Source organism: Myiozetetes cayanensis, unplaced genomic scaffold (genome assembly GCF_022539395.1).
Source record: "Myiozetetes cayanensis isolate MyiCay16 unplaced genomic scaffold, myiCay2020 scf23, whole genome shotgun sequence".
Taxonomy (NCBI): domain Eukaryota; kingdom Metazoa; phylum Chordata; class Aves; order Passeriformes; family Tyrannidae; genus Myiozetetes; species Myiozetetes cayanensis.
The window spans coordinates 5,565,394-5,590,482 of record NW_026087445.1 but is presented as its reverse complement, the minus strand read 5'-3'; the positions used below and the strand labels follow the sequence as shown (position 1 = coordinate 5,590,482).

The window sequence follows — 25,089 nt, the reverse complement described above, 5'->3', positions numbered from 1 at the left end:
CCTGCAGTGAGAGTATAAAAGAAAATCTCCTTATTTCTCCACTGCCTTCAAATCCCTGAGCTGGTCCAGACCTCTGTGTTGCCTGTTTCCGGCTCCCAGGGCTGTGGGATAACTCTCTGCTGGTCTCTGCTGGGACCACGGATGAGCCCTGTCCCCAGAGAATGGGAGGTCTGTTAACAGATGCTCATCTCTGATGTCTGTGGAGCCTCAATTACTGTTTGCAGGTTTCCACTCCCTCTTACAACGCTGGATTTGACCTGATAACCCAGCAGCGAGGGGCTCTGCTGCCTGCTCCTGGCTGCATCCCAGCTCAGCCCGTTCCCTTGCTGCTGGGGGACATGGGGGTGCTGCTCCCAAGGCTGTGGGTGTGAACTGGGACCAGCATTAATGGGGGCTGCCCAGGACAGATCCTGTAAGCTCTGTCACTCCCAGTGGGATTTTGAAGGGGAAGAGCAAGAGCATGCTGACCCCTCTTCCTTGACACCCCTTCCTCAACAGCCCACACTCATTATCCCCAAATGAAATAAGATGGATCTGGAAAGGCCCTGCAATTAGCTGTTATGCAGGAGCCTTTGTTAGGCTGTTTTCTGTGCTCCCTCAATTTCCACCATCTCCAGGCTTCATCTTGAGGGTTTCCAAGCCAGAGGGAAGCCCAGCAGTTCTGCTGCAGAAACGTGGCCCCTGCCACCGCTTCTCAGATCCACAGGGCCTTGACATGCTCCCCCCTTGCTCCTGCCTCTCTCCCAGGGCATGTGGACCATTTGTTTGGGAGCCTGGGATGAAATCCAGGTCTTGGGGAGAAGCTGTGAGGTGCCACCATCACTCAAGGTGAAGGTGGTCACATTCATGGCTCTTGTCCCCTGCCCAGGCTGCTCGTCCATGGCAGGTGGGAAACCACAGTGGCTGATGAGGGAAGAGCCAGGTCCCCATCACATGCACCGACACGCCTCTACTCAGTAAAATATTTATTCCTCCATTATTTCACAAGAGTTGTTTTTACAAAAAAAACCTTACAAAAAATTTCCAAAACACGGACATGCAGAAGGAAAAAAAAAAAACACAACAAAACAAAAACAAAAACAAAAAAAACCAATCCCAAAACCGAAAAATCCACCGTGGATCTTGTTACAAGTAATTGAAATGTACAAATAGAAAGGGCGAGAGAGAGCTTAGATTACAATAATCCCTCGGTCCTGCTACCCCTCCGTGGGTGCAATTTGTATCTCGTCTCGGTGAGTTCAGCACTGACTGACAAGCTGTGATAAGCTGCCAAGAGCACGGCGAAGGAGGGGTCCTAAGATTAGGAGCAAATGTTTTCAAATATATATATACATATAGATATTTAGTGAAGAAATATTTATTCCCTGCTTTTTTTAGGTTTACAGAAACGGCATCTGCAAACTATTAAATGGGTTTATTTTCATTAATGTTCTCAAAGAGGCAGCGACATTTATATCCCTGTGGGTTCATCTTGTATAACTGAAAAAAGAGCCCTGTGCTTTTCCATGGGAATAGGACCCCCCCGGGCTTCCTTCTTCTGCCCTAAGGGGTGTTTCTCAGGGTGGGTGATTTGATCCCCAGTGGATCCCTGTTCCCCCTGGCTTGGCATGTCTCTGTGTGATGTGGGGAGCTGCTGGCGTGGCAAATGGGGGAAATACCAGCCCTGGAAACAGGGATGGGGGCAGAGGGTGGGTATTTAGGGTGGCACTGCTCCCTGGATGGGGTGGACAGTGTCACTCAGGCTGTGCCCTGTCCCTGCCTGCCGTGCTGGAGAAGGTGGCCATTCCCAAATGGATTGGGTGGAGCAGAGAAAGCTGGGGCTGGAGGCAGGATGGAAGGGCTGATTCACCCTCAGCCAGAGGAAATGTGCTCCTCTCCTTGTTCTCCCATCAGATCTCCAGCTCTGGGTGCTGGGTGAGTCCCCCTGAGTTGGTGCTACCTGGGGTGCAGCTGAGGGTCCCACATGTAGCTGCAGTGAGAGCCCCAGTGGGAATGGGAGAGGGTGTTCCTGGGAGCTGTGGCCACTCAGATGGGCACTTTGTAGTTGTGACACTCTCAGCCTTGGTATCACAGACCAGAGGATGTTCATCTGGAGGAAGCACCTCAGCAATTGCTCTGCTCATCCTCAGACCTGCTGCTGCAGTCCCCAAGCCAAGCCCTTCTAGGCAAGCGGGACTGGTGTCTTCTCTGTCCAGGTCACCCCTCGGAGTTGGGAGTGTCCCCACGCTTGGCTGGTGGCATTTTGTGGTGGGTGAGGAAAGGGTGGTCTGGTTTCCAGAGGGTAACACCTCCATCCCTCTGGCTCGTTCCCCACGACACAGGGGAAGGCAGAGGCTGCGTCTCTCCGTGGCTCAGTCCCGTGGGCTGGGGCGAGGCTGCCCCTGCCGTGTCCGCCCCCCACACATCCCACCTTGCAACCTCATTAGGCTGCACGGCGGGGTGGGACGAGGGGGAAACCATTTCCTCTCTGCAAAACCAAAGAAACCTCCCCCCGTGGAGTCTCCGGCCCCAGAGCCCTGCTCACATCTGCGGAGCTGCCGACAGGGAGGCTGTGCCTCCGGAAGGCGAAGCCTTCGTTGGCACGAAGCGCTGGGAGCCGCCTACTCAGCTGAAACCCAACAGCTTTTTCCAATTTTCTCTTTCCCTGGGACGGTTCAATGACCTGGGGCTCTGCAGAGTCGCTGGCAAACCCACCAAGGCAGGGCAGTGGTGCCTGCTTGGGGACCAGCGATGCACCACCAGCTCACAGGCTCCAGAAGAGGCTGGTGAGCTGCTCCAGACCTCCTTGCTCCTCTGGGAAGGAACAAAGCCTGATGCCATCGAATAGGCTACTCCTAAATGCAGGCAGCACAGTGCAGAGGGCTGGCTGGCACTGGCCATGGCGTGGGTGAGCCGTCAGCTTCCCAAAGTCCCAAACACTGTGGCTGGGGTTGCACAAAGAGGTGAACACACGGATCAGCTTCGGCACCTGTGGTTGAGCGCCGCAAGTCACAGCCTGGCGGAAAGGGGGGCTCGTGGTCCTCCCACCGCTGCACATCCCCATGGGAGGAGAGGGCCCAAGAACTCTTTGGCTCTCTGGGCGAGATACCCAAATTGGTCAAATCCAATAGTCCAAGATCCTTCCATGTTTGGAAGCAAATTCTTGTTCCCTTGGCAAGTCTGTTTGTCCTCGAAGAGCGCGTGGGGGGTATGTGTGTGTATATATAGCCGTTATTATAAGGGTGTGCGGAAAAGCAAGTTTCTAACCAAGTTTGCTCCATATGTGGCTATAATTATGTGCCACTTCAGCCTGGGGACTGACTCTACCTTCAGAAGGGAAGGGAAGAGGAGAGAAGAGGTGCTGAGACATTGGATGAGTGACATGTGTTGGGCAGGTGGCGGATTCGTCCTGGACTGGCACAGGAGCTCCACGTTGTACCCTGGATGAGGCCACGGGGCGGGCTTTGCCCTGGTCAGTTCACGGTCGGCACCTGGTTCTGGTGGAGGCTGAACTCTTTGGCTTTGAGGCGCAGGCTGGCGATGCTGTTGGCCATGTTCACCCCTTGGGTGGGCGTCGCGGTCCCGCTGGAGCTGTAGGAGGGCACAGTGCTGCGGGGAGGGAGCGGGAAGGAATGAGGCATTGCCTGTGGAGAAGTCCCCGTGCCCTTCATGGTCCCACCGGCTTCCCAGGCCAGGCTGCCCCACTCCCTCTTAGAGATCTCCCACAAGAGCAGCCAAGGCTTCAGCATTTTTATGGCTGGCTGGATGTGGGAACCCCTCAAACTATGCACCAGGAAGCCCTGCCTTGATCTTTCGGAGGAGATGGCTGCTCGTGAACAGCTGGGAACCAGAAGGGACCCGTGTCACCTCCCGTGCCGAGATGTGGGAAGGGTCAGCACGAGGCCAAGCGAATCCCTTGCGAGGACCAGGGCCCCAAAATGCATGGAGGCCAAGAAGCCTGCTCAGCGACAGGCAGCGGGTGCTCAGAGATGAAAGGGGTTCCCAAAGCAAAGTCAGACAAGCTCCTTTTGGCCCTGTAAAACTCCCTAAATCCCCAGTAACAGCACAAGGCTGCGTTCCTACAGCGGACTGGTCCCTAGGCAGCCCTATGGCCACCTCCTCCCCAGCTACTCCGGAGCCTCCACCTACCTGTACGGGGAGGTGCTGGTCCAAGAGAGATACTCCGGGGTCAGTGCGGTGGGTCGTGGCGCCATGGGCTGCTCAATGGCTGCCTCTTGGCTGTAGGATTTGAGGAGTGATGCCGATCTGTTGGCCAGCATGGCCCTCTCGTTACGGCGAAACTTGGCCCTCCGGTTCTGAAACCAGACCTGTGTGGGGAGGGAGGACGGTCAGCAGGGACGCCCCAGGCATCTGTCCTACCGATCGTGGTCACGTGCAGGATGAAACCAGAGAGGGGACAGTCCCTGCTCCCTCCTGGGGGCAAGGCAGAAGGTGTTGTTTTCTCCCACACAAACCTGTGCTCACCTGGACTCTCGCCTCGCTGAGGTTGACCCTCCTTGCCAGCTCCTCCCGCACGAAGGCGTCGGGGTAGTGCGTCCTCTCAAAGACCCTCTCCAGAGCCTGCAGCTGGCTGCTGTTGAAGGTGGTGCGGTTCCTCCTCTGCTTCTTCTTCCTCTTGGCTGCCCCACGGCTCGGGCTCAGGCTCTCACCTGTGGGGAAAGCGCAGAAGAGGCCTCATGAGAACCAGACTCATGTGGGACCCCACAGACCCCACAGCCCAGCCAGGCTCAGGCCCTGCTGGAGGTCTGCGCTCTCTGCAGGCACCTGGGACTCTGGAGGGAGCAGCATATGTGCAGCCTTGTGGTCTCCATGAGAATCAAAACCTATTCCAGGACCCGCTGGAGCTGAGGGTTAACCCCAATATTTGCAAAGACCTGCGGTGGTTTCACGACTGGCTAAAACCACCTGGATCTGATTTTGAATACCGGTCTCTGTGGATTTTTGGGCTAGCACTTGATCCAAACTGCCCACAGGGTGTCCTGGGCTCGGCTCATCCTAAGGCATTAGGTAAAGCTTTCATGAACGGAGCTGGGAATTAGGCACCAAAACGCCCCCAAGATGGGGGTCTCAGCTCCCACCTCCAGCACCCCCTGAAGCCCCAGCTGTGTGGCATGTCCCCAGGGTGACACAGGACTGCAGCCAAGCATCTGCTCATCCAAACCTGGCCTACAGAGCTCGGAACGAACGGCACCGCGTCTCGCAGAGCTCAGCCTCCGCGGTGTTTATTTCTGGCTTTGCTGGCTCATGGAAACATGAAGCTGAGGGTGTAGTTTGGTTTCTCAGTACTGATCCTGGGCTGTCAGCCACGTTGAGATTAATCTCCTCTTTGTCACTAATATCATAAGGTTTAGGCAAGTTTATGAAGTCTTTTTCCGAGACACCCAGTCAGCTGCCTGCAAAGGCTTCATGGGGAGCACGACTCGCTGTCGTTCTGCCTTATGGAGGTACTGGTTTAATGATGCTTTCTGTTAATAAAGCATCTGGATCCAATCTGTACCTACTGGTGGGAAAGCATTTTGGAATTATTTGAAATGTTAATAATTTTATGACATTCTGATTCATAGCAGGGTTATATTGGGGGTTTCTGCTCTGTATCACTGCAGAGGCCACGGTGGCAGAACTCACCGCTCCCTCAATATGCTCAAGAATTAAATACTTGCTAATAAGTTACCCTGGTACTTATTAAATAAGTGCAGGGTTTTCAGATGATACTTGAGCAACAAACAAAATCAACTGGAAGGGATATTAACTCTCCCGCTCCAAGACACCATCAAGCTGTTGAGCAGGAGGAAACTGTGGGTTCCAAGATCTTTTAAGGCCACCAAAACCATCTTGGGACCTTAATTCTTAATAATTCAAGCCATGAAACGTCCACCAGTAAGTTTTGCATCAAGTCCCTAAGGCCTCTTTGTGCCTGAGTACACCACTCTCAAGAGCTGTCTCGTCCTGAGGATGAGCCATGAGGACCAGAGAAGCCCCAATATTTGCTCCCCACCACCACCCAAATGTCCCCCATCTTCCAGGCACATGCAGGAGTGCCACGTTTTGACCATGATGGGGCCAAACTGCTGGGACTGTGGGAAGAGGAAAGCACCCCTGGGTGCAAAGGGGAGGAAAAGGAGCTCTGTCCACCTGCCAGGGCCTTGCTGCAGCTGCCAGCATTTCCCTGGGCCTTTCATTGTGTTGTAGGTGCATTCAGACCTTGGTTGACCATCCCTTGGGCTGGAAACAGCCTCTTGTATCTGGGACACGGCCTTCTTGGTTGGGTAAAGACAGGATGGACAGTGCTGTGCCTGAAATATGTGTGGGTTTGAGGTCCTTTCCCCAGCCAGGAAACCACAGGCTGCCCTTTGCTGCCGATCGTGTTTAAAGGCTCACAAATAAAATTCTCAGGATTCCCTCCAGCCCTTGTTCCTGCAGCTTCAAATGTTCTGCCAGTCTCTGCTTTCCAGTTGCCCCTTTTAGTTAAACTCCTTTTTTGGTCCTGTTTTCCTTCAGCAAGCTAACGAGCCGCCGGATTAAAATACATGAAGTCCAGCCATGGTTGTCCCTGGGTTTTCTGGGAGCCTGGGACTGAAATGGGAACCATCAGGCTGGGAAAGAGCTACAGGATGTACCAAGGGTGAGAGATGTTTCCTTGTTGGGTTTATGATGACCCCGTAGGGCTTCTGGGGAAATGAAAGACCAGGATTTGGTTCAAAACTTGCCATCACCAAGGGCACACACATGCCCTCACTGAACCAGCAATGATTTCAGCAGGACACTAGGAAATGTATAAAAAAATTTATAAACCCCCTTTGGTTTCATCCCCAATTTAAACCTGGCTGTAGGACTTTTCCCTAACTGATTGCTTCTCTCACCCACTCTAATTTGGCTGAAGGCAAGGAGGAGGTGGAGATGTCTCTTAAATTAATTCTCAATCCAGGATTGAGAATTCTGTAGGATCTGGCCACATTTGTGGCTGGTTTCTCTCTCCTCAAACCCATGGAGGGAAGAGCTAAATGGCCATGGGAGATGAGCAGTGCTGAGCAATCCCCATATGGGGCTTACGGGCATGCTGGGATAGAGGTTTAAGACCAGAGTTGGGTCAGGATGTGTCCAAATGCCAGTGGTTCCCAGGCTTTTTGAGAGCTGCAAACCCTGGGCCATGCCTCAGTTGGGGCATTTTGTTCAGCCCCTATTGCTGGTTTTAATGGAAGAACCTTCCACACTTTTTCCAGGCCATCTCTGTTTGGCAGGGAGGCAGCTCCACAGGCCTGCCTGGATCCTCTGCTCTGTTCAGGGATGAGCCTTGGAACAGACCAACACATCTTTTCCCCATTAGCTCAGGCCCTGCAGGGTTGTGGGACCAGATAAATGCCACCCTAATTGCTGGTGGTGTGTGTCTGACAGGTTTACAATGCACAGAGTTGGGCTGGATTGTTTCTGTCAGAGATGCTTTAACGGCCCCAAACCAGCTTCCCAAAAATGAGCCTTGCTGAGTTCTCTGTGGCACTGGAGAAGGAATGGGGAAGAGGATGGATCAGGTCCCCCAAAGCCCCTCTGCCATCTCACTGCCATCAGCAGGACTTGGATTTAACCAGACTCTCTGACACCTTGATGGAGGAATTGGAAACCATTTCCTCACCCCGATGGGCTTCCAGGAATAAGGGTTTGTAATTGCACCAAGTTAAACCCAGCTCACCACCATCTACATTTTGCCCCAAAGGAGTGCCTGGGGAGGCTCTGGAGAAAGCCAAACCCTTGCCTTTGGCAGTTACAGTTTGGGGATTCATTTGGGGCAGGCCTTGGTTGTCCGACCCTGAGGTCAGAGGGGCTCCTGAGCCTTCTCCCCAGCCACCTTCACTGTATTTATCTTCCACTGATTACAATTTCCACTGAAGGGGAAAAAAAAATGCAGGGGAAGGGGGAAAACCAGGGGATAACATTACTGAATAACGAAAGATGATGTGCGGGGGAGGACGGGGAGAGGGAGGTGCAGGGGCTCTGCACAGAGCAGGATGAGCTCAGAATTAAATTGCCCCAGTGTGTTAGGAAAGACAGGAGACTTTCCCCCCATGCTGTGGATGAGTTTTGGGGCGCTGGATGTGTCCTGGGTAACCCCTAGCCTCCTGTCTGGGCTGCCCAGCCCCAGGCAATGCTGCCTGCTCAAGAGCTGCGGCCAGCCCGGGGCCAGAGCTCTGCCCCACGGGTGCCATGGGGCGCTGGGAGTCACCCCAAACCCCTTCTCCAGGTGGGAGCACCGACGCTGGCAAGCCTGGATCACCCCATGCCGTGAACTGGGGAGCGCCGGGTCCTGCCCCATTTGCAAAGGCAACACCCCCGTGGGGCAGAGCCGCTCCGGTGCAGCTGAGCACCAACCGAGCCCACTTTTCCAGCTCTTGCCTTTTCCCTCTGTGCTCCCATTAGTTTTCCATAGGAAGGACTCGCTGGGCTTGCCAAGGAGGGCCCCCACGCTGGCAGGGCCCCCAACCTCCCGCGCAGCAGCCGCCGAGTGCTGTAAAGAGGTAATTTTCACTAATTTCCACCGAGGCTCCGGCTCTGACTTACGACCTCCATTAGCACACGATAAACGGCCTCGGTGCAGCTGGGAGCCAGCCCCAACCAGCGCTGACATTCCCAGCTGCTCACACGCCGGAGCCGCAGGGACACAGCGTCCCTGAGCAGGGATGCTCCCTTGGGAAGGCTTTTCAGTCTCTCTGTGAGGTGACTCCCCTCTGGACACCCAGTTTTGGGGGGTTTCTCTGCAAAATGCTCATCCCAGAGCACGATGTCACCTCGCCAGACTGCCAGCCTGTCTCTCCCCCAGATGATGCTGCAAACCCTCTCTGTGTGCACTGCCACATCCTGGGAAAGATTTTGCTGCATCCAGCTCTGACACTTGGCTTTGAGGTGCAAACCCCCCCCCTTTTTCAGGGACCAGGTCAGAAGAGAGCGAGTTCAACCCTCTCATGCAAAAAAGCCCGGGCTACATCTCCCCCAAAGTGTTTCATTTTCCTCCGTGACGCAGACCCCGCAGCCCTGAAGAGTTTTCTGCCATTAAATTATTTCACACGTTCCATTTATTTGCGAGCAGTTTGCCAAAGACCTTTTAAGCTTTAAATTTTTCACACCCCCCCCAAGCCAAAATGATCAAATTTGCCGTACCATTTACTTCCCTTCTCTGCCTGGAATGGTATTTTTTTTTTCCCCCTCTTTTCTTCTCGGGTATAATTTAAGGGTTGAAATAGCCTGGAGGGAATTAGCTGTAAATTCTTCCTAAGACAAATAAATTCAGCCCTCTAAGTTTCTACGTTTTTCAAACTGTTGAGAGACGTTTTGGGTTTGTTTTACTTGAAATAATGATCGCGGCATATCTGACCCTCAGGCTGCGGCCAGCTCTAACTAAATAAATAGCTTTTATTAATTAAGGTTTATCCTTAACAAATAAAACCCCAATTTGATCTCGGCCGGCTGAATTAGCAAAAATAAACAACGGGTTCTCCGGGCACTTGATGTGGATTTAACAAATTAACGCTGGGCCTTCATCAGGGAAGCCACAGGGTGGTGGAGGTCTTTTACAGCCAAGAAATCCTTTGGAAAAACAATGTCTTTCGTTTCTCCCATGGTCTCTCTCGGTAAACATGTGCACTCCCTTCATCCCTTTAGACACTCGGGGGGAAGCGAGGAGAGCTCCGGCGATGACGTGCGCCAGAGCTTCATGTGCAATTGTTTAACTTGTTCCTCTAAATCATGCGATGGGGAGGAAGCGTTTCCCCTCGGATTGCAGCGAGCTGGAGCGAAGCTCTGGGGTTTGGGAATTGCCCCTCCGCAGTGCCCGCTTGCTCCAGCTACTTTTTGTCCCGTAACCCTCAGGTGAGACACCCGAAGGTGTGATTTGGGGGTGCGTGGGCAGCTGAGCGCGGCTGCACCCCCCCTCTCTCCAGCAGCTGCTCCCCGCTACTGCCCTGCCTTGGGATGTGGTTTGGGACAGTCTGGGAGCCTGGGAGGGGTTTTACCTGCCCACACTGGGGCTTTGCAGGGAGCAGGGATGGCAGGAGGGATGCTCCACAGGCCAGGGGGGAGGCAGACAGTTGTCCCTGCCCATGGGCACAGCTCTTGTTGCAAAACTGATGGTGGGAGCTGCCTATGCCACTACAGGTCTTAAATCTCCCCAGGTCATCTTGGGAACCCTGGAGGGCTGAGAAGCAGCTGCAAAGCTGCCCCCTCATGTGTGCTGGGTCACAAAACTGTGGTTCTATGCACTTTCCTGCACCCACCAGTGAGCCCAGCCTGGGTGCACAGGACCAACGCAGAGTCACAGCTTGGGGGCAAAACCCCATCAGCGTAAATCTTGTTTTCTGGGTGGTTTCACACCCCCTACCCAGGGAAGAAGCCCTTTGGGGCCACTAACCTCTGCCCAAGGGGTGTTGGTCCTGGCTTTGTTTGGCCCTGTGAGGTTCAAATCCCTCCCTCCCCACACTGCTGGGAGCAGGCTCCGACCTCCTCATCCCGACCTACCACCACTCCCTGCTCCCCCTCCAGCCCAACCCCAGCCTCGTGAAGACCCTGGGAATGCTGGAGGCTCTGGGGGGAGGTTGAAGCCGGGGGGGTCCAAATGTGCTGAGTCCGAAGGAAACTTTCTCGGCTCAAGTGGCGCACATGAAAAATTTAAGAGAGGGGCAAGTCCCAGCTACTGGAGAAACATTACAGCGAAATGTTTCCGAGGATGTTTCACCTCATTAATTGTGAAAAAACTGAAACGCTGACACGTTTTTACAGGCTGCCAGTTTTGCTGGGGGAAAAGTGTCTCTGTTAAAAAGGAGCAGCAAAAGCCTGGACCAAGAAAGAGGCCAAGGCTGTCCCGGGAGGGCCTTAGCCTGTGCTCACTGACAGGCAGCAGCAGACTGTTTTATGGTTATAGAGCTGCCTCTGCACCAGCCAGAAACCACCCAGCGCCTTGGTTCACTACCCCCAGCCACAGAGACACCCAGTTTTTGGGAGGATCCTGCCTGGCAGTGCTGTAGCCCTTGGAATACTCCATGCATAGCCTGCATGGAGCATTCCCAGAAGGAATGCTCCCCTGAGCCCAGAAGGCTTTTCCCCTCGCACCCCCAGATGCCAGTATGGTGTGTGGTGTCTGAGCACCCATCACAGCATGTCCAGTCGAGAGCCTGAGCAAACTGGGAAGGTCCTGGAGAGCTGGCTGAGCCAGCAGCATCCCTGCATCCCAGTGGGGATGTGCTTGCAACCCAGTGATTGGGTTTTTTGGCTCATCCCCTTCTTTAGTGCAGCAAATGCATTGGGAATGCAATGCTTAGATGAGTACTGGGGACAGAAGGAACCCGAAAAGGAATATTCCTGTGCTGTGGGACCCTGCTTCCCTTAGGGATGATCCCAGCCTGTTATTAGCCACCAAATCCACTGGTGAGAGCCGTGAGAGGATTCAAAGCCGCCTCTCCAGGAAGGGCAGCCGTGACGTATCTGCTGCAAAACCCAAGCACACGAGAGGGACAAGATCAGGAGGTCACAGTGAGGAGGGAGGAAGAGAGGAGATGAAGGAGATGAAGAAGGGAACCAGATGCTGAAGATGCCAGGTGAGGAACCAGCCAGCTGAGTCATGGGCTGTGATTTAAACGGGATGCCCTGAAAGCTGAAAGCTGGTGAAATCCACAAGGCTGCAGGTAAAGGCTGCAGGCTGGGCTGGAGGCCCAGCAGTCCAGGAATACTTCCCAGCCCTTCCCACCATGCCAGAGGCTCCTGCCCTGGCTAGAGGCTCCTGCTCAGCCCAGCACAATGCTCACCCAGCCAAGCACAGGCCCCAGGAACGGTGTTTTGGCAGGGCCAGCTCCTGCGTCAGCGGAAGCATTTAATGAATTAATTGCAGCCACATTCCGTGAAGGAGGAGGCAGGGTTGGTGGGATGCTGTCAAGCTTCAGGAAGGGGCTGTGGAACATCACTGGCCACAAAGCTCTGGTGGGAGAAGGCTGAGCAACACAAGAAATTCCCTCCCACTGTCCCAGGCGTCCGGAAGAGAAAGCACCATCACCTGCCTTTTTCTGTGTCACCTTCTCCAAAGGTCTGTCCGTGGGTGGGAACCACCCACGGACAGACCTTTGGAGAAGGTGACACAGACAGACCTTCCCACCAGGCTCACAGCTCCGGGATGTGTCCCTAAGCACCCTGGCTCCGCTCCCGGCCCTGCGCTGGGATCCAGACCACAGAGCCTGGCACCACGAGCAGCCCCTGACACAACCGCTCCAGGAACAGCCTTCAGAGCCTGCGACAGGCGCTGGCGCCCGGCGCTGGGGCCGGCGCAGCCCCTCGCTGCGCTTTCCCAGCCGCCTGACTCCCGCGCACCCCGGGAGCCGGAGCCGGTGCCATTGTGTGAGGGGCCGCAGGGCTCAGACTGCCTGGCTGCGCCCACCGACGGGTGGCACCGGCCCAGGGCATCCACGGAATGCCGAGCGCATCCCTCGGGCTCGGTGGTCTGCGAGCGAAATGTTCCCTCCCGGGGCCGCGCCTTTGCGGCGGGTGACCCCAGCCTGGCGCGGGGATTTCGGGAGCTGCCAGGAGCGTCCCGTGTGCTCGGAGGAGGCTGCGGCTGCAGCCCCACACAATGGGCTGTCCCGGCTCCAGCGCTGCCGTTGCCTCCATTGTGTCAGTGCTCCGTGGGGATGGAGCCACGGAGGAGCTGAGCTGGGGGAATAGCTGGGGTGCTGCTCCCCAGTGAGTACCCTGGTTTGCCCCGCAAGAAATGGCAGGGTAAGGACAAAAGCCTCCTGGGAAAGTCCATCACATGCATGGGTTTGCTGGGGGTGGAGGAGCTGTGTCACTGCCAGGCACGCCAGTGGCTTTGAGCTGTCGGGGCCTGGCAGGGTCTGGAATCTTCCCTGCTCATGGCAGGGGAACATGCACAGCTGAAGGGGATTCTCTCCCCTCTGGGGTTCACCCCCTTTGCCTATATGGGGCTGGGGTCACACAGAGGCTCCAAAGACTCATCTGTGATGGTGCCACAGAGGGAGAGAGGAGATGGGATGGATCCATGGACGGGGTGTGTGTCGTGCCACAGCTCCCAGCTTTCCCAGGGATGCTCCCAGAGGCCGTGTCAGACCAAAGGGCTCCTCAGGTGGGACCCCTGTGGCCGCAAGGCTGGAGGTGGCAGGAGCTGAAGCCCTCACGGCACAGCCAAGAGCCTCAGGGGGAGACACCGTGGTGGGTTTGTCGTGCCGGTCTGAGCCGAGCACTGAGCCAAGCACCGACCGACGGGGGAGCAGGAATTTTAATTTTGTTCTCCTGTGAATCTGCCAGCCCCCGTGGAGGAGGCCCAGGGACCAACAAAAGGCGCTGGCTCTGCCCCAGCCACCGCCAGCCAGGAGCCTCCCCGGCGAGGAGACATTCACCATGGGGTTTGCTTTCATCCTACAGCCAGGAGACCTTCTCGGGGCAGGATGAGACCAGTGCTTGGGCTGTCCTGCGCCTCGCACTGCTGCAGCACCCCAGGATGTTCCCAGGGACACAGCCCCTGGGCACCCCCTGGGGTGCAGTGTCCATGCTTCCTCAGCTCTGGCTGTGCCCTGTGTTCAAATAGCCAAGCATGGGCGAGTGGCAGCACCGTGATGGCTCGCAGATGTGTGAACAGGCCTCTGCAGTGCAGGGAAACTGCCAACCTGGACCCCACAGCCAAAATGCTGGGGTTTGGGTCAGCCCCAGACACAGAAACAAGGGCTCTGGGCAGAGGGAATAGCCACGGTGTCTCTCCACAGCCATCGAGCTGCTGGGATGGATGATGCCAGAATGGATGATACCAGGATGGAGGATGCCAAGACAGACCCCACTGTCCTATATCAGGGCAGAGCACGGCAGATGCTGCTTCCCTCCCCATCCTGCAGATCTTTTAGGTGCCCTTTGGTGCATCCATGGGGCAACCTGGAGGTGCCAATGTGGCTCACACGCAGCTGCCTGACATAACAGGTTACATGGTTATGCCAGCAGGGCACAGGCACATGTAATTAATTAACACTAATGAGACTCCAGCCAGGAGCAGCACCCGCCTGCGCTTGCAAAGCTCCACCAAAACCTCCATTTTAACTGCAAAGTGGGTTTCCCCTGGGGCTGGGGAGGGGATGGGATGGCGGGTGCCTCGGGCCATCGTGGTGGCGAAAGCTCACTGAGATTTCTGCTCAGTGGTTGAAAAATAAAACTAATCAGCCAGGGCTGCATAGCAGGAACGTTGTGTAGAGGGCTGGCTCCCAGCCAGGGACCCCTGGCATGGCGATCCCAGCCTTCCTGTCCTCCCCAGCCCCCCAAAAAAGGTGGTTTTTTGAAATTTAATAGGCAAAAGCCCAAGCAAGCCAGACCCAATGGCATCTGGCACGGAAACTCAACACCAGCCCACCGAGTTAAAGCACAGACCCCATTGCATCAGGGTCATTGCCAAGGAGGGGAAGGAGATGAGGAGGGACAGGGGGGAATGATGAGAATCCCCACAGTGTCCCCTCCTGCTGCCCACTCCCACCAACCCAACTCCCCCCTCTTTTTATGAGGCCAAAAGGGTGTTTTTCACACCCAGGCCAACACACAACATTTGACCAGTGAGCATCAGCACCTGCTGAGAGCCCATCACACAGCCACCACCAGTGTCCTGTGGCCATGGACACCAGCACGTTTGGCCAGGGTGTGGGATGGGTGGGAGCCCCTGGCAGGGACCCCATCCCACCACCACTCCAAGGAGGACCCTCGTGGGCGCCTGCACGCAGACGTCCTGGAAACCTCTGCCAGCGAGCAGCATCGCTGTCCTCCGGTCTGGTTTTCATTTGAGGTCGGTGGCCTCTCGCCAAATTTATTGTAAAACATTCATTTTAATAAGTGGCTCGTATCTTTTTTTTTTTTTTTAAACTCAGCCCGGTTAACTGTTTCCAGGTTAGAGCTGAACTGTGCATGGTGGGGATGGCAGGGATGGCAGGAGCAGTGGGGACAGTGGGGACACAATGGCAGGCAGGTTGCTGGGGGCAGGAGCCAGCCATGGGGAGGACACCAGGGGACACTTTGGAGATGTCAGGATGGAGACAGCTGCATCAGGGTCCTGCTGATCAAAGCCCAGCAGAGCTGAGACCCTCACCCTCATCACCCCAAGGCTTCATCCCCTCTGGGTCCCCAGGGAGACCCAGCACCATCTTGCCACACTGGGTACCCCAACACTCTCATACAAACCCCATCCAAACTGAACCCCGAGTGGGTAATCAGGTCACCTCAAACACACAAAGGGCTTTGCAAAGTGGACGGTGCCTGGTAGTTGAGTTTCGACATTTGTTTTAAGTTTTATAAACCCCTAATACTAATAGAAATGCTTCAGTGTCTTTTTATTTAAATGAAAACAGTTATTTTTTTAATTTAAAAATTCCCCTGGGGTATTTACAACCCCCAAATTACAGCCATGTGGCCGGCCCAGCTGAGAAAGTGAAATTGGTGAGAAGGGAGCGTGGCAGCTGCCCCGGCCCGAGCCCAGCCCAGCCCAGCCCAGCCCTGAGCAGCACCACAGAGTGTCTGTCCCCACATCACCCATGTCCTCTCCACAGCACCCCATGGACAGACTCTGCTTCCCACCTTTGCTAGGGACATGGGATCCCAGCTCAGGGGGTAACCAGCCCCGTGAGCTGCCAGCCACAGCTGTCCCCAGCGGGTTGGCATCCTTCTGTCTTTCCTGCCTGCCTTCTGTCCTTCCATTTTTGTCCTTCCCTCTGGAGTACAGTGGGTTTGGAGACAGGAGATGCCCCTGCCTGTGACCCATCCCATGCCCTCCTCAGCTGTGCTGCTGCTGGACCAGGATCTTTGCTTCCCAGGGCTGGGGGTGTGGGGGGTCCCCTGTGTGCTCCCCTGCAGCATCACTGCCACTGCTGCCCCCAGGTCACCCCTGCAGCCATGTGACCCACCCAGCCCCTGCTATGCCCTGACACCCCCGCACCCCACCCCTGGCAGTGTCCTGTGCAGCTTGGGGTGCAACACAATCCCCCCCACCCCACTTGGGGTGCAATGTAACCCCACACACAACACACATATTGTAGGTCCCTGTACAACCTGGGCTGCAATGCAATCCTCACCCCACCCGAGCACTGCCCTGCGTGCCCTGTGGTACAAAGCTGACCCCCTTCACATCTCGGGGTGCAGAGCAGCCCCCCTCATCCACACACACTGCAACGCCCTGTGCGGCTCAGGGTGCAAGGCACCACCTCCCCGAACACACACTGCAGTGCCCTGCACAGCTCAAGACACAACACAACCACCGCCCTGATGCCCTGCACGACTCGGGGTGCAGTCCACACAGCCTGGGGTGGCTCGGCCAGCTGCACCCCCCCCAGTCGCAGCTCTGTCCCCGGGCTCCTCCCCGCAGCCCCCGGCTCGGCTCCCGTGCCTGCTGGGAGTGCTGGGCTGTGCCCCCTCCCCAGCACCCCGCTGCCATGTGCTCCCCGCCGCTCCCCCGGCTCCCCTGCCATGTGCACTCCAGTTTCCTTGCGTGTGAAGCCTGCAGCCTCTCGGATTCAGTGGCTGGAAAGGATGGCGCCTCTCCACATCTGGTTCAATGCGCGAGCCTGGCGCCTGGCTTAGCCACAGTCTCCATTCAGAGACACACAGACTTTAATAGACTCATACAATTCTTCCTGATCTATCACTGCAGCCGCAGCTGAAAAGCTGCTTTATTATACGCACTCAAAGGGGGATGAGGAGGGAAGGGGAGGGGGCCGGCGGCTGGAGCTGCCGCTCTCTGAAGGTTCCCAGCCCGCCCAGCATCCCCCCGGGACCTGAGCTGCTCCCCCAGCCCCGCCCGGGATCCCAGGGGCTGTTTCCCCCCCCCCAAATCCCGCGTGAAGGAGCAGCACCGCAGCCTCATTATACCTCCTGCTCAATTAACACCCGCCGCGCTCCGAGCTGCCGTTTGCAGCCCGGCACGGATGGGGCTGCAGGGCAGGGGGTGGCCGAGGGGACCCCATTTGTCTCCAGTGTGGTTTCAGTCCCCCAAAAGTTGGGACGATTCCCCCCAGCTCCTCCAGCACCCCATTTACCGCCCAGCTCCCCGACAGAGGATCCGCAGCCGGAGCTGCCGCCTCGGGCTGCCCGTGGGTGAGGAGCTGCCCCGTGGGTGAGGAGCTGCCCCATGGGAGGGCACCGGACCCCCCGAGCCTCCCCCCGTGATGCCCCCAGCAGGTCCCAGCGCTGGGGCCGGTATTCCCAGGGGAAGCACAGGGCAGGGAAGCGTCTGGTGAGGGATGCTCAGCATGGACAGGGCATTTCGTCACGCCGTGGGAAGGCTGGAAAACATCGCCCGCGGTCATGTGTCCCTCGGGCAAATGCAAACACTGGGAATGCCTCAAGGGCGAGGGTGGGATTTTCTTTTTTTTCTTCTAATTCTCGGAAATTTAGGGTTGTCCAGTGAAAAACAACCTGGGTTTGCAGTACCGGGGCAGTGCTTGCTAACAGGCACTGGAAAGAAAAAAAAAAGCCTTGAAACCCTAAAAATCAGTCCTTCCTCCCTGAGAGGGTTTTGTTTTTCCCATCCTCCCTTACCAGGCAGGGGATGGCTGTCTCTGCCCATTGTACTTCCCAGGAAAAAACTGATCTGCATTAACCCTGGTCTAAATCATTGCCCAGTCCCAGCTCAGCCCAGCCCAGCCATAACCCCCTGCCCTGGCATTTTAAAGGATGCTCTGAGCCTGCTCCGTGGCTCAGGGATTCCCTCCTGGAAGGATAATTCCTTCCAGCTGCTGCTCACGCTGCAGGGAGGGGATGAGGTGCCATCCTGGGGACACCGAGCCTCTGCCAGTGCCAAGGCACCTGGGTCCCACCCTGCATCAAACCCCATCCCTTCAGCTCCCTGATTTTACAGCTCTGGGGGGATAATTCCCCGTGGCTTGGGAGAAGGGGTGATCAGCCCCCACTCCCTGGGAGAGAGGAGGGTTTCTGACTAGGCAGCCTCAAAGCCCCAAATCATTTCATCAGCTTCTCAGCTACAGACACACACCCAGGCTCTCTTAAAATGCTGATTCGTTGAAATTCACCCATCTTGGCTGTGCAGAGCCGAAATTTCATATTTTTCCCGTGAATCAGCCCCATTCCCTGAAAAAAACAGCCCAAAAGGAGAGGGGAAATAGTCTTGCACTGAGCTGTTCCTGCTCGAGCGAGACATAACAGCCCAGGGGGGACAGGGAAGGTGTCCCCACGCCCCAGCACCCCCCTGGGCTGGGCATGGCTGTGCCACGGGGCATCTGAGCTGCTGGGGATTAAAGCACATCAGTGGGTGCTGCCAGGGCTCCCAAGGGAGTGGGGCAAAGCCCCGTGTCCCCACCACACACAGGACCCTCCCCGCTGTCCTCTCTGGACCCTGTCGTGCAGTGACTTTCCCTGTGTTCCTGTGCCCTTTCCCTGCTGGAAAAGGGGTTTGGAAAGAAGCACCCCCACACACACAGAGCAGTGCCTGCCAAAACCTGGCTCACTGGGGGTGCTGAGGGGAGAAAAATCCCAGCAAGAAGTCAGGGAGAAAATTGATTTTCCTGCCCTCCTGGCCCAGCCAAGACTGCTCTGCCTCTTGGGCTCCCCCAGAAAGAGGGGACCCATCTCCCCAGGCCCTGGTTTTGGTGGTTTTTTTTTTTCTCTCTGCCCTCTGGCAGCAGCTTCCCCAGCACAGATGCGAGCATGTGTGGGGACCCCGCTGAGCCCTGCGAGCGCTGCAGAAACGTGCTGGTATGTGCCCCTGGGGAGGGCTCAGCACGGGCAGGGCGCCTTCCTGGGGCCCCCATTCCAATCCAGAGCCCCCCACGCTGGGGCAGGGGGAGCCTGGAGCCCAGGTGGGGGTGTTCAGCCTGTCTGGGGACAAATTGTCCCCAGATTGGAGCCCCGGTGTCACCAGTCAGTAGTAGCCTGACAGCTCCCTAGAGCACAGAGCATTCTCCCAGTGCACAGGGAGGAGCAGGACGATGACCCAGTGTCACCATGGGAGGAGCAGGAGGGTGAGTGTGTGTCACCCTTCAAGGCTGGAGGGCACAGGGAAGAACAGAGCAGGGGTACCAAGGTAACCCCTATGCCAGAATCTCCATCAGACCTGGGGTCTCCAAGCCACGACTCTCATCCATCCCTGCCTGCACCTGGCAGCGGTTTGTGCTGCTCTGGCTGGTTTTGGCAGGGCTTTGACCTAACTCAGCCTCTTATCCTGCCTGTGCCACGGGAAAGCATCACTCCCAGCCCACTGAGGTTTTCAGATAGATGAGACCTGTGGAACCACTTTCCCCTCCTCCATGGGACAGGGGGACCATGTGCAGGACAGCGGGTCCCGTGGCAGTGACACAGGATGAGAGCCATGGTGAGGGGGTGTCCCCCACTAGGGAGGGGGACAGGGTGGGTCGTTTCCCACAGCCCCCTTTCGCCCTGGCTGGGATATGCTGGGCTCCCTGTGAGTGGCTAAAAACCTTGTGGGTGAGCTGGGACCTGTCAGGCTCCCCATCCATCCACCCCTCCATCCCTCTCCTGTCACCAGCCTCGCACTAAGCACAAACAAATGTGGAGGGCTGGGAGGTGGGCTGGGCAGGAAGCTCCCACGCAGATTAATTGGTGCTTACTCAAGGCACACTGACTGATGCTGCACTGGGGACCTGCCAGCACTGGGCACCTGGCAAGTGCTGTCCCTTCCCCCGGGGAAAATCCTGCTCCAGCAGCCCCACGGGCACCATCCCTGCATGGAGAAAACCCCCTTGTCTTGGGGTCTGCAGCCCTCAGAGCCCTGCAGGCAGGGAGATGTCCCCAGGCAGGTGCTGGGGACAGGAAGGTGATGTCTGGTCACTGAGAGCCACGTCCATGCCAGGATGGCTCCTGTCCCAGTGCCACCCATCCCAGCTGCACTGGCCTTACAAGGACTGAGACAGTTCACCTCCTCCTCTGCTCTGGATGCCACCATTCCCAGCTCTGCCACACAGGGACTGTCCCCATCAAGGCCCTGCAGGAGGTCTGCCAGCCTGGGAGGGCAGCCAGGCACCCTCAGCTAGTGCTGTTTTAGGGAGCACTGAGGGATGACAGGCACTGTAAACACTGCACCCCAGCCTTGCTGACCACCAGCAGGATGTGTCCCACCCCACTGTATCCCAACCTCATCCCATAGGCCAGGGCAAGAAGGTCATGGTGCCACCCCAAACAACAGGGACCCCTCCTTCTGGGCACAAAAGCATAAGAACCTCTCCTCGTAGAGCTGCAGCCACATCTATCAGATACAACTCAAAGCCTCTTCCCCTGCCACAGGGGCTGAGCTGGCGTCTCTACATCCCTGCCTGTCCCTGATCAGTCCTCTAGAAACCACGGAAAGCCTCTCAGCAGAGAGGTTTGCAGGATTTCCAGCAGGTTTTGGGGCTGTGGAAAGCAGATGAGTGCTGGAGAGAGAGATCTCACAAGTCCAGGGTTACAGGGCAGGGGAGCCCCAGCTGGCTCCCCATGGCCCAGCCTCGCTGGCCCAGGGCTCTGTGCTTTCCTTGGCCAGGCACAGGAGTCAGTGATGCTGGCTTTAATTGTAGCAGAGCCATCTACATGTTGATGTCCCAGGGAAAGCAGATCCCCGTGGACACATCCCAGCCATGGTGTTACAGGGCAGCCAGAGGGGCCAAGGTGTCCCTGAGCTGTGCCCCACATCCAGTGGGGACAAGTGGCATTTAGGAAGAGAAGCACAGCCAAACTGTACCCTGTGAGCCAGGACCAGCATGGCTCCTGGACTGGGACACCATGGGGACATCAGCTGGGATGGCTCTGTCTTGAGGAAGGTGTCTGAGCTCTGGGAGCAGCTTGGGGCTATTTGGGGCAATCAGCCAGCACTTGATCCCAAGAGCAAGTCCCTTTTCCACTCTGACATCAGGTCCCTGTCCCTGCCTGCCTTGCTTCTCCCTTTTCAGCTGCCCTGGTTTACATAATTAAAGCCAATTTGCTGTGACAACATCTTAATTCCCTCTTCTCTCCTCTTGCTTCATCACTGCTCAGCTCAGCATTCACACAGCCCCAGGGTGGGTCAGAGAGTTCCAGCCACCCTGGGGATGAGGAAGGGGCTGCAGGAGCTGTTCTGCAAATGGGATACCCAGGAACCACCACAACTCCCCATCCCACTGCCTGGTCCCAGTGGCTGCAGCCAGATGGGCAATGCATGCCTGCCCCATGCTGAAGGATCCCCTCAGAGGGGCCACACTCCTCCTTCCAAGCTTGGCTGTGACAAAAGTGGCTCTTTCTGAGTTTTCATCCCCGAAGCGGCTGCCGGAGCCAGCGCCCAACTCTCTCTCCCATCTCCAGGCGGCACCAAAAGTAAGTTCATTGTTTGAAAAGCCATCAGTCAAGGCTTGCTGGCTAAAATTACCCTCCTGCTTTATCATCTTGAGAACATTAAGGGCTGTTGTTAACAGATGTTTCGCGTTACACATTATTTGTTAGTCTAATGAAAGGAGGTGAACAAGCTTTCAAGACCTCAGAAGCTGTGCCGAAGGTTTTCGATGGGAGGCTGTTGCGCCACTCAGGGGAGGATGACAATGAAGATGAGGATGGAGACGAGCTCTCACCACCCTGTTGACTCTTCCTTGCTCTTGCCTGGCTTGTGGGATTTCTGAGTTTTTGGGTGTCACGAGAGCAACGCGTTACACAGATATTTGTACTCGTCCTCCCAGGAGGATGCACTGGGTGCCCCCAGGGCCAGTTTGGGGCTGGGGCCAAGGCAGGGGTTGAGCAGCCCCTTGCCTGGAGCAGGAGGTGGGGATGGCTCTGGTGCTTGGTGCCAGCAGGGAGGGATGTGCTAGCTCTGCAAAGGGACTGTGGAGGGGTTGCTCCTGGAGGAGAGGTGTGCTGAGGGCCCCAGACATGGGGCAGCCCCCCTCTCCAGAGGGGAGTTCTGTGGGACAGAGGTAATGAATGACAGCAGAAGGGGGTTGAATCTCCTTCTGCAAAGAATAATACCCTGCCCCGAATTTCTCCATCTCTGCCAGCCTCTGGAATAGAAACCCCCTGCTGCTGCTTCCCTAGGGAAGGGGAGGGGTTTATGTCAAGGTTGCAGCCTGCTGAGCACAGCCTGGGGCTGCCCAAAGCATCCCTGTGCCAGCTCTACCAAAGCACCCCCTGGCCCACAGCAAGCCCTGCCCTTCACAGGGGTAGCAGCAGCTTCACAGCAGGTTCAGGGCTGCTCTTGCTCCCTAAATGGTTCCCAGACGGGGCATAGATCCTGCAGAGAGACACTGGGGTACCGTGTCCACTTGCGTTCATAATAAACCCACTGCCACCAATTTTTGGTGGTCCAAACTTGCATCTGGCAGAAAAAAAACCACCACAATGGTGAAGAAGAAAATGAGAGAAAACTCTGAGAGGCTGTTTTACTTCAGGATGCCAATAAAAGACAACGTTACCAGTAAAAGTTCCTCTGCTGTCATCAGGCCGATGCCGAAAGCATCGCAGATGTGTAGCAAAAGGCTGATGCTCACAAAGGCAGGACAGTTGCCTGGGATTTTGAGTCCGGGATTTTGGGTCTACCCATCCCAATTTAGGAAACTGCATCCCAGTTAAGGCAGTGGCAGCAGGTAACAGGTCTCAAAGGTCGATGTTTGCACACACGGGTTTTCGTCTCTGTCTTCTCATTCTCTTCTTGCCCGCTGCTCTCAGGTGTTCTTCTCTCCAGGTAGGATCAAGGGAAGAAATGTTTCCACTCCTGGACAGCTTGTCAGAGCATTCCAGATGCTCATGTTTTCCTCATCCCTGCAAACTCACCCTAACAGGTGCTAATGGGAAGTATCTCACATGGGCCAGCAGTGCTGGGATCTGCAGGCCAAACCCCCAGGGCCTCTGCCCCAGGAGGAATGGACTTTTAGGGTAAAATATGGGCTTGTGGTGATTCAGGCAGGTCCTTTGCCCCTCTCTCTCTGGTTTTTACATCACACCCGGTCCCCACTGAGCTCTTTGGGAGCATTAGGAGCTCAGCAGGGCAGTAGTTTCTCTGCTGTTTTGCGAACAGCCCTGTGAGACCAACCGACTGCTGCAGGCTGGGCTGGGTTTCCCAAAGCTGCGCCGATCCCACAAGGAATATTGTCCCATCCATGGGGGAAAACCACCCCAACAGTCCCACAGGCAACGTGAGAAGTACAAACAGAACCCAAGGGAAAGGGAGGGAGGATGGAAAATGACGCTGAAAATACCAGATACCATCCCAGAAACACAGTGCCTGGTCTCACCCAGCCCTCAGCATCCCAAGCACAGGCAGGCTGGGGGCTCAGTGGGGCTGCTCCATGGAGGAAAGAGGCTGTGCAGGGACTGAGATGTGGGTGGGAAAAAGATGGTTCAAACCTGCCCACAGTGAGGGAGCCCTGGGAGGGGACAGAGAGAACACCTGGGGGGGATTGTTCCCCGCTGGGAACCCTCCCTCACCACAGGTCTGGGCAGCCTCTGGGCTGGGCTGAGCCCCCTTCATGGGCACAACTTCCCAGGATGGGCTGTGCACCCTTGGCCAAGCATAGGGTGGGCCCTCAGCAGGGCCATGGGCACCTCAGTGCTGTGCTCTGGGGGCTGCAGAAAACGAGCTCGGGGTACCACAGCCCAGCCAGGAGGCAGGTTTTGGGGATGCCACCCCAGGGTGCCCTCAGGGTGAGCAGCTGGTAGGGGGGGATGGCAGGGCTGCACTCCCACTCCGCACTCTGCCTCCCCTTCGTCACCTCTGTGCCCCGAGGGGACACCCGGCTCCCGGGGGGAGCTCTGGCTGGCATGTCGGCTGCCCCTGGACCGGGGCTTTGCCCCAAGGACGGGATGAACGCTCCTCGCCCCCACCCCAAGGCCGGAGCGGGGATGCGCGGGGCCGGCGGAGCGGCGCGAAGGGACCCAGGCGAGACTGTCCCGTTAAAAACGTTAAACCCCCGGACAGGACCGAGCGCCACGAAGCCGCGTCCCGGTCTATCCCCGTCTCCTCTCCGAGCCCCGGCTCTGTCCCCCTGGCCCGGTGCTGCCGGTGCTGCGGGCCCGGAGACGCGCAGCGGCAGCCGCCGGGATGGGACCCGCTGCGTCCCGGTCCCCACGGCCCCCCCGGGCCGCCCCCGCTCCCCGAGCCCGGAAACCGAGGTGGGGAGCTCCGGGGGCAGGGGGGACCCCGCAGGCCGCGCAGGGACGCACCGACTTCCCGGGAACGTCCCATACCCGGCACCTCCGGCGGGGAGGCGGCCGGTGCGGGGTCCCTGTGCCCCTTGGCCCGGTGAGGGGTCTCTTTCTCACGGTGCGGGGTCCCTGACCCCTGTGCTGTGCCCCTCTCCCCCGGTGTGGGGTCCCTGTGCGCCCTGTCCCCGGTGCGGGGTCCCTGTACCGCGGTGCTGTGTCCCTCTCTCCCGGTGCGGGGTCCCTTAGCCCCCTATCTTCTCTCCCAGTGCGGGGTCCCTGTCCCTCGCTGTGTCCCAGCCGTCGGGGTGTCGCCCCGACGGGAGTCAGCCCTCTCCTCTACCTCCTCTACCCGCTCCCCGATTTCCCCCAAACCCCGCTGCGGGGGGACACCCACCCCCTTTGTCCGCCGTGCCCGGCCCGCGGCAGGGAGGACACGGCGGGGACACCCCGTGCCCAAAGCTGCCCCAGCCCGGCGGAGCCCATCCCGGGGCGGCGGGGACTCACCGTCCTGGGGCGCTGCCTCGCTGCCGCTGCTGCCTCCCGACGGCTCCGGGATGGCCTTGCCGCCACCGGCGGGCGGGGGACCGGCCGCGGGGGTCCCGTTCATACCGGCCGCCACCTCCTCCAGGTCTAGGAGGTGGCTCACGCTGAAGTTTTTCCGGCTCTGAGGGTTTTCGGGCGGCTCCGGGCCGCGCACGGCGCCGGGGGCGAACGGCTTGTCCATGGCGAAGGCTGGCGCCGAGTCCATGGCTCCCACCCCCAGCCCGCAGCCCACCCCGAGGTGCGGGGCCGCTCCCCGGCCCCCTTCCCCTTCCCCACCCACCCCCCAAAAAGAGAAAAAAATTATAATTTTTTTTTTTTTTAAATGGAAGTGGGGGAATCACAGCTGCCCTGTGAGTCCGGCTCCCTCCCCAGCCCCTGTTCCGCCTTGTGCTGACGTCTGGGGAAAAAACCACGCTCCCAGCCCAAACTTTC

The 25,089-nt window shown here is 57.3% G+C and overlaps 1 protein-coding gene across 1 annotated transcript; it reads right to left on the bottom strand.

The window, feature by feature from the left end:
- Positions 1-678: 678 nt before the first annotated feature.
- Positions 679-24,862, bottom strand: PRRX2 (paired related homeobox 2). Its single transcript, XM_050320178.1, has 4 exons — positions 24,619-24,862; positions 4,465-4,649; positions 4,129-4,307; positions 679-3,588 (listed from the first exon to the last, which is right to left on the bottom strand). Exons 1-4 carry the CDS (start codon positions 24,860-24,862, stop codon positions 3,453-3,455), a joined length of 744 nt encoding a protein of 247 aa, XP_050176135.1. The 3' UTR covers positions 679-3,452.
- Positions 24,863-25,089: the final 227 nt, after the last annotated feature.

Coding starts and splice junctions, on each gene's coding strand:
- PRRX2 (XM_050320178.1), bottom strand. CDS start 24,862: ATGGACTCGGCGCCAGCCTTCGCCATGGACAAGCCGTTCGCCCCCGGC. Junction 4,308..4,464: donor TCAGCGAGGCGAGAGTCCAG/GTGAGCACAGGT, acceptor CTCCCCACACAG/GTCTGGTTTCAGAACCGGAG. Junction 3,589..4,128: donor ACCAGCACCTCCCCGTACAG/GTAGGTGGAGGC, acceptor CCCTCCCCGCAG/CACTGTGCCCTCCTACAGCT.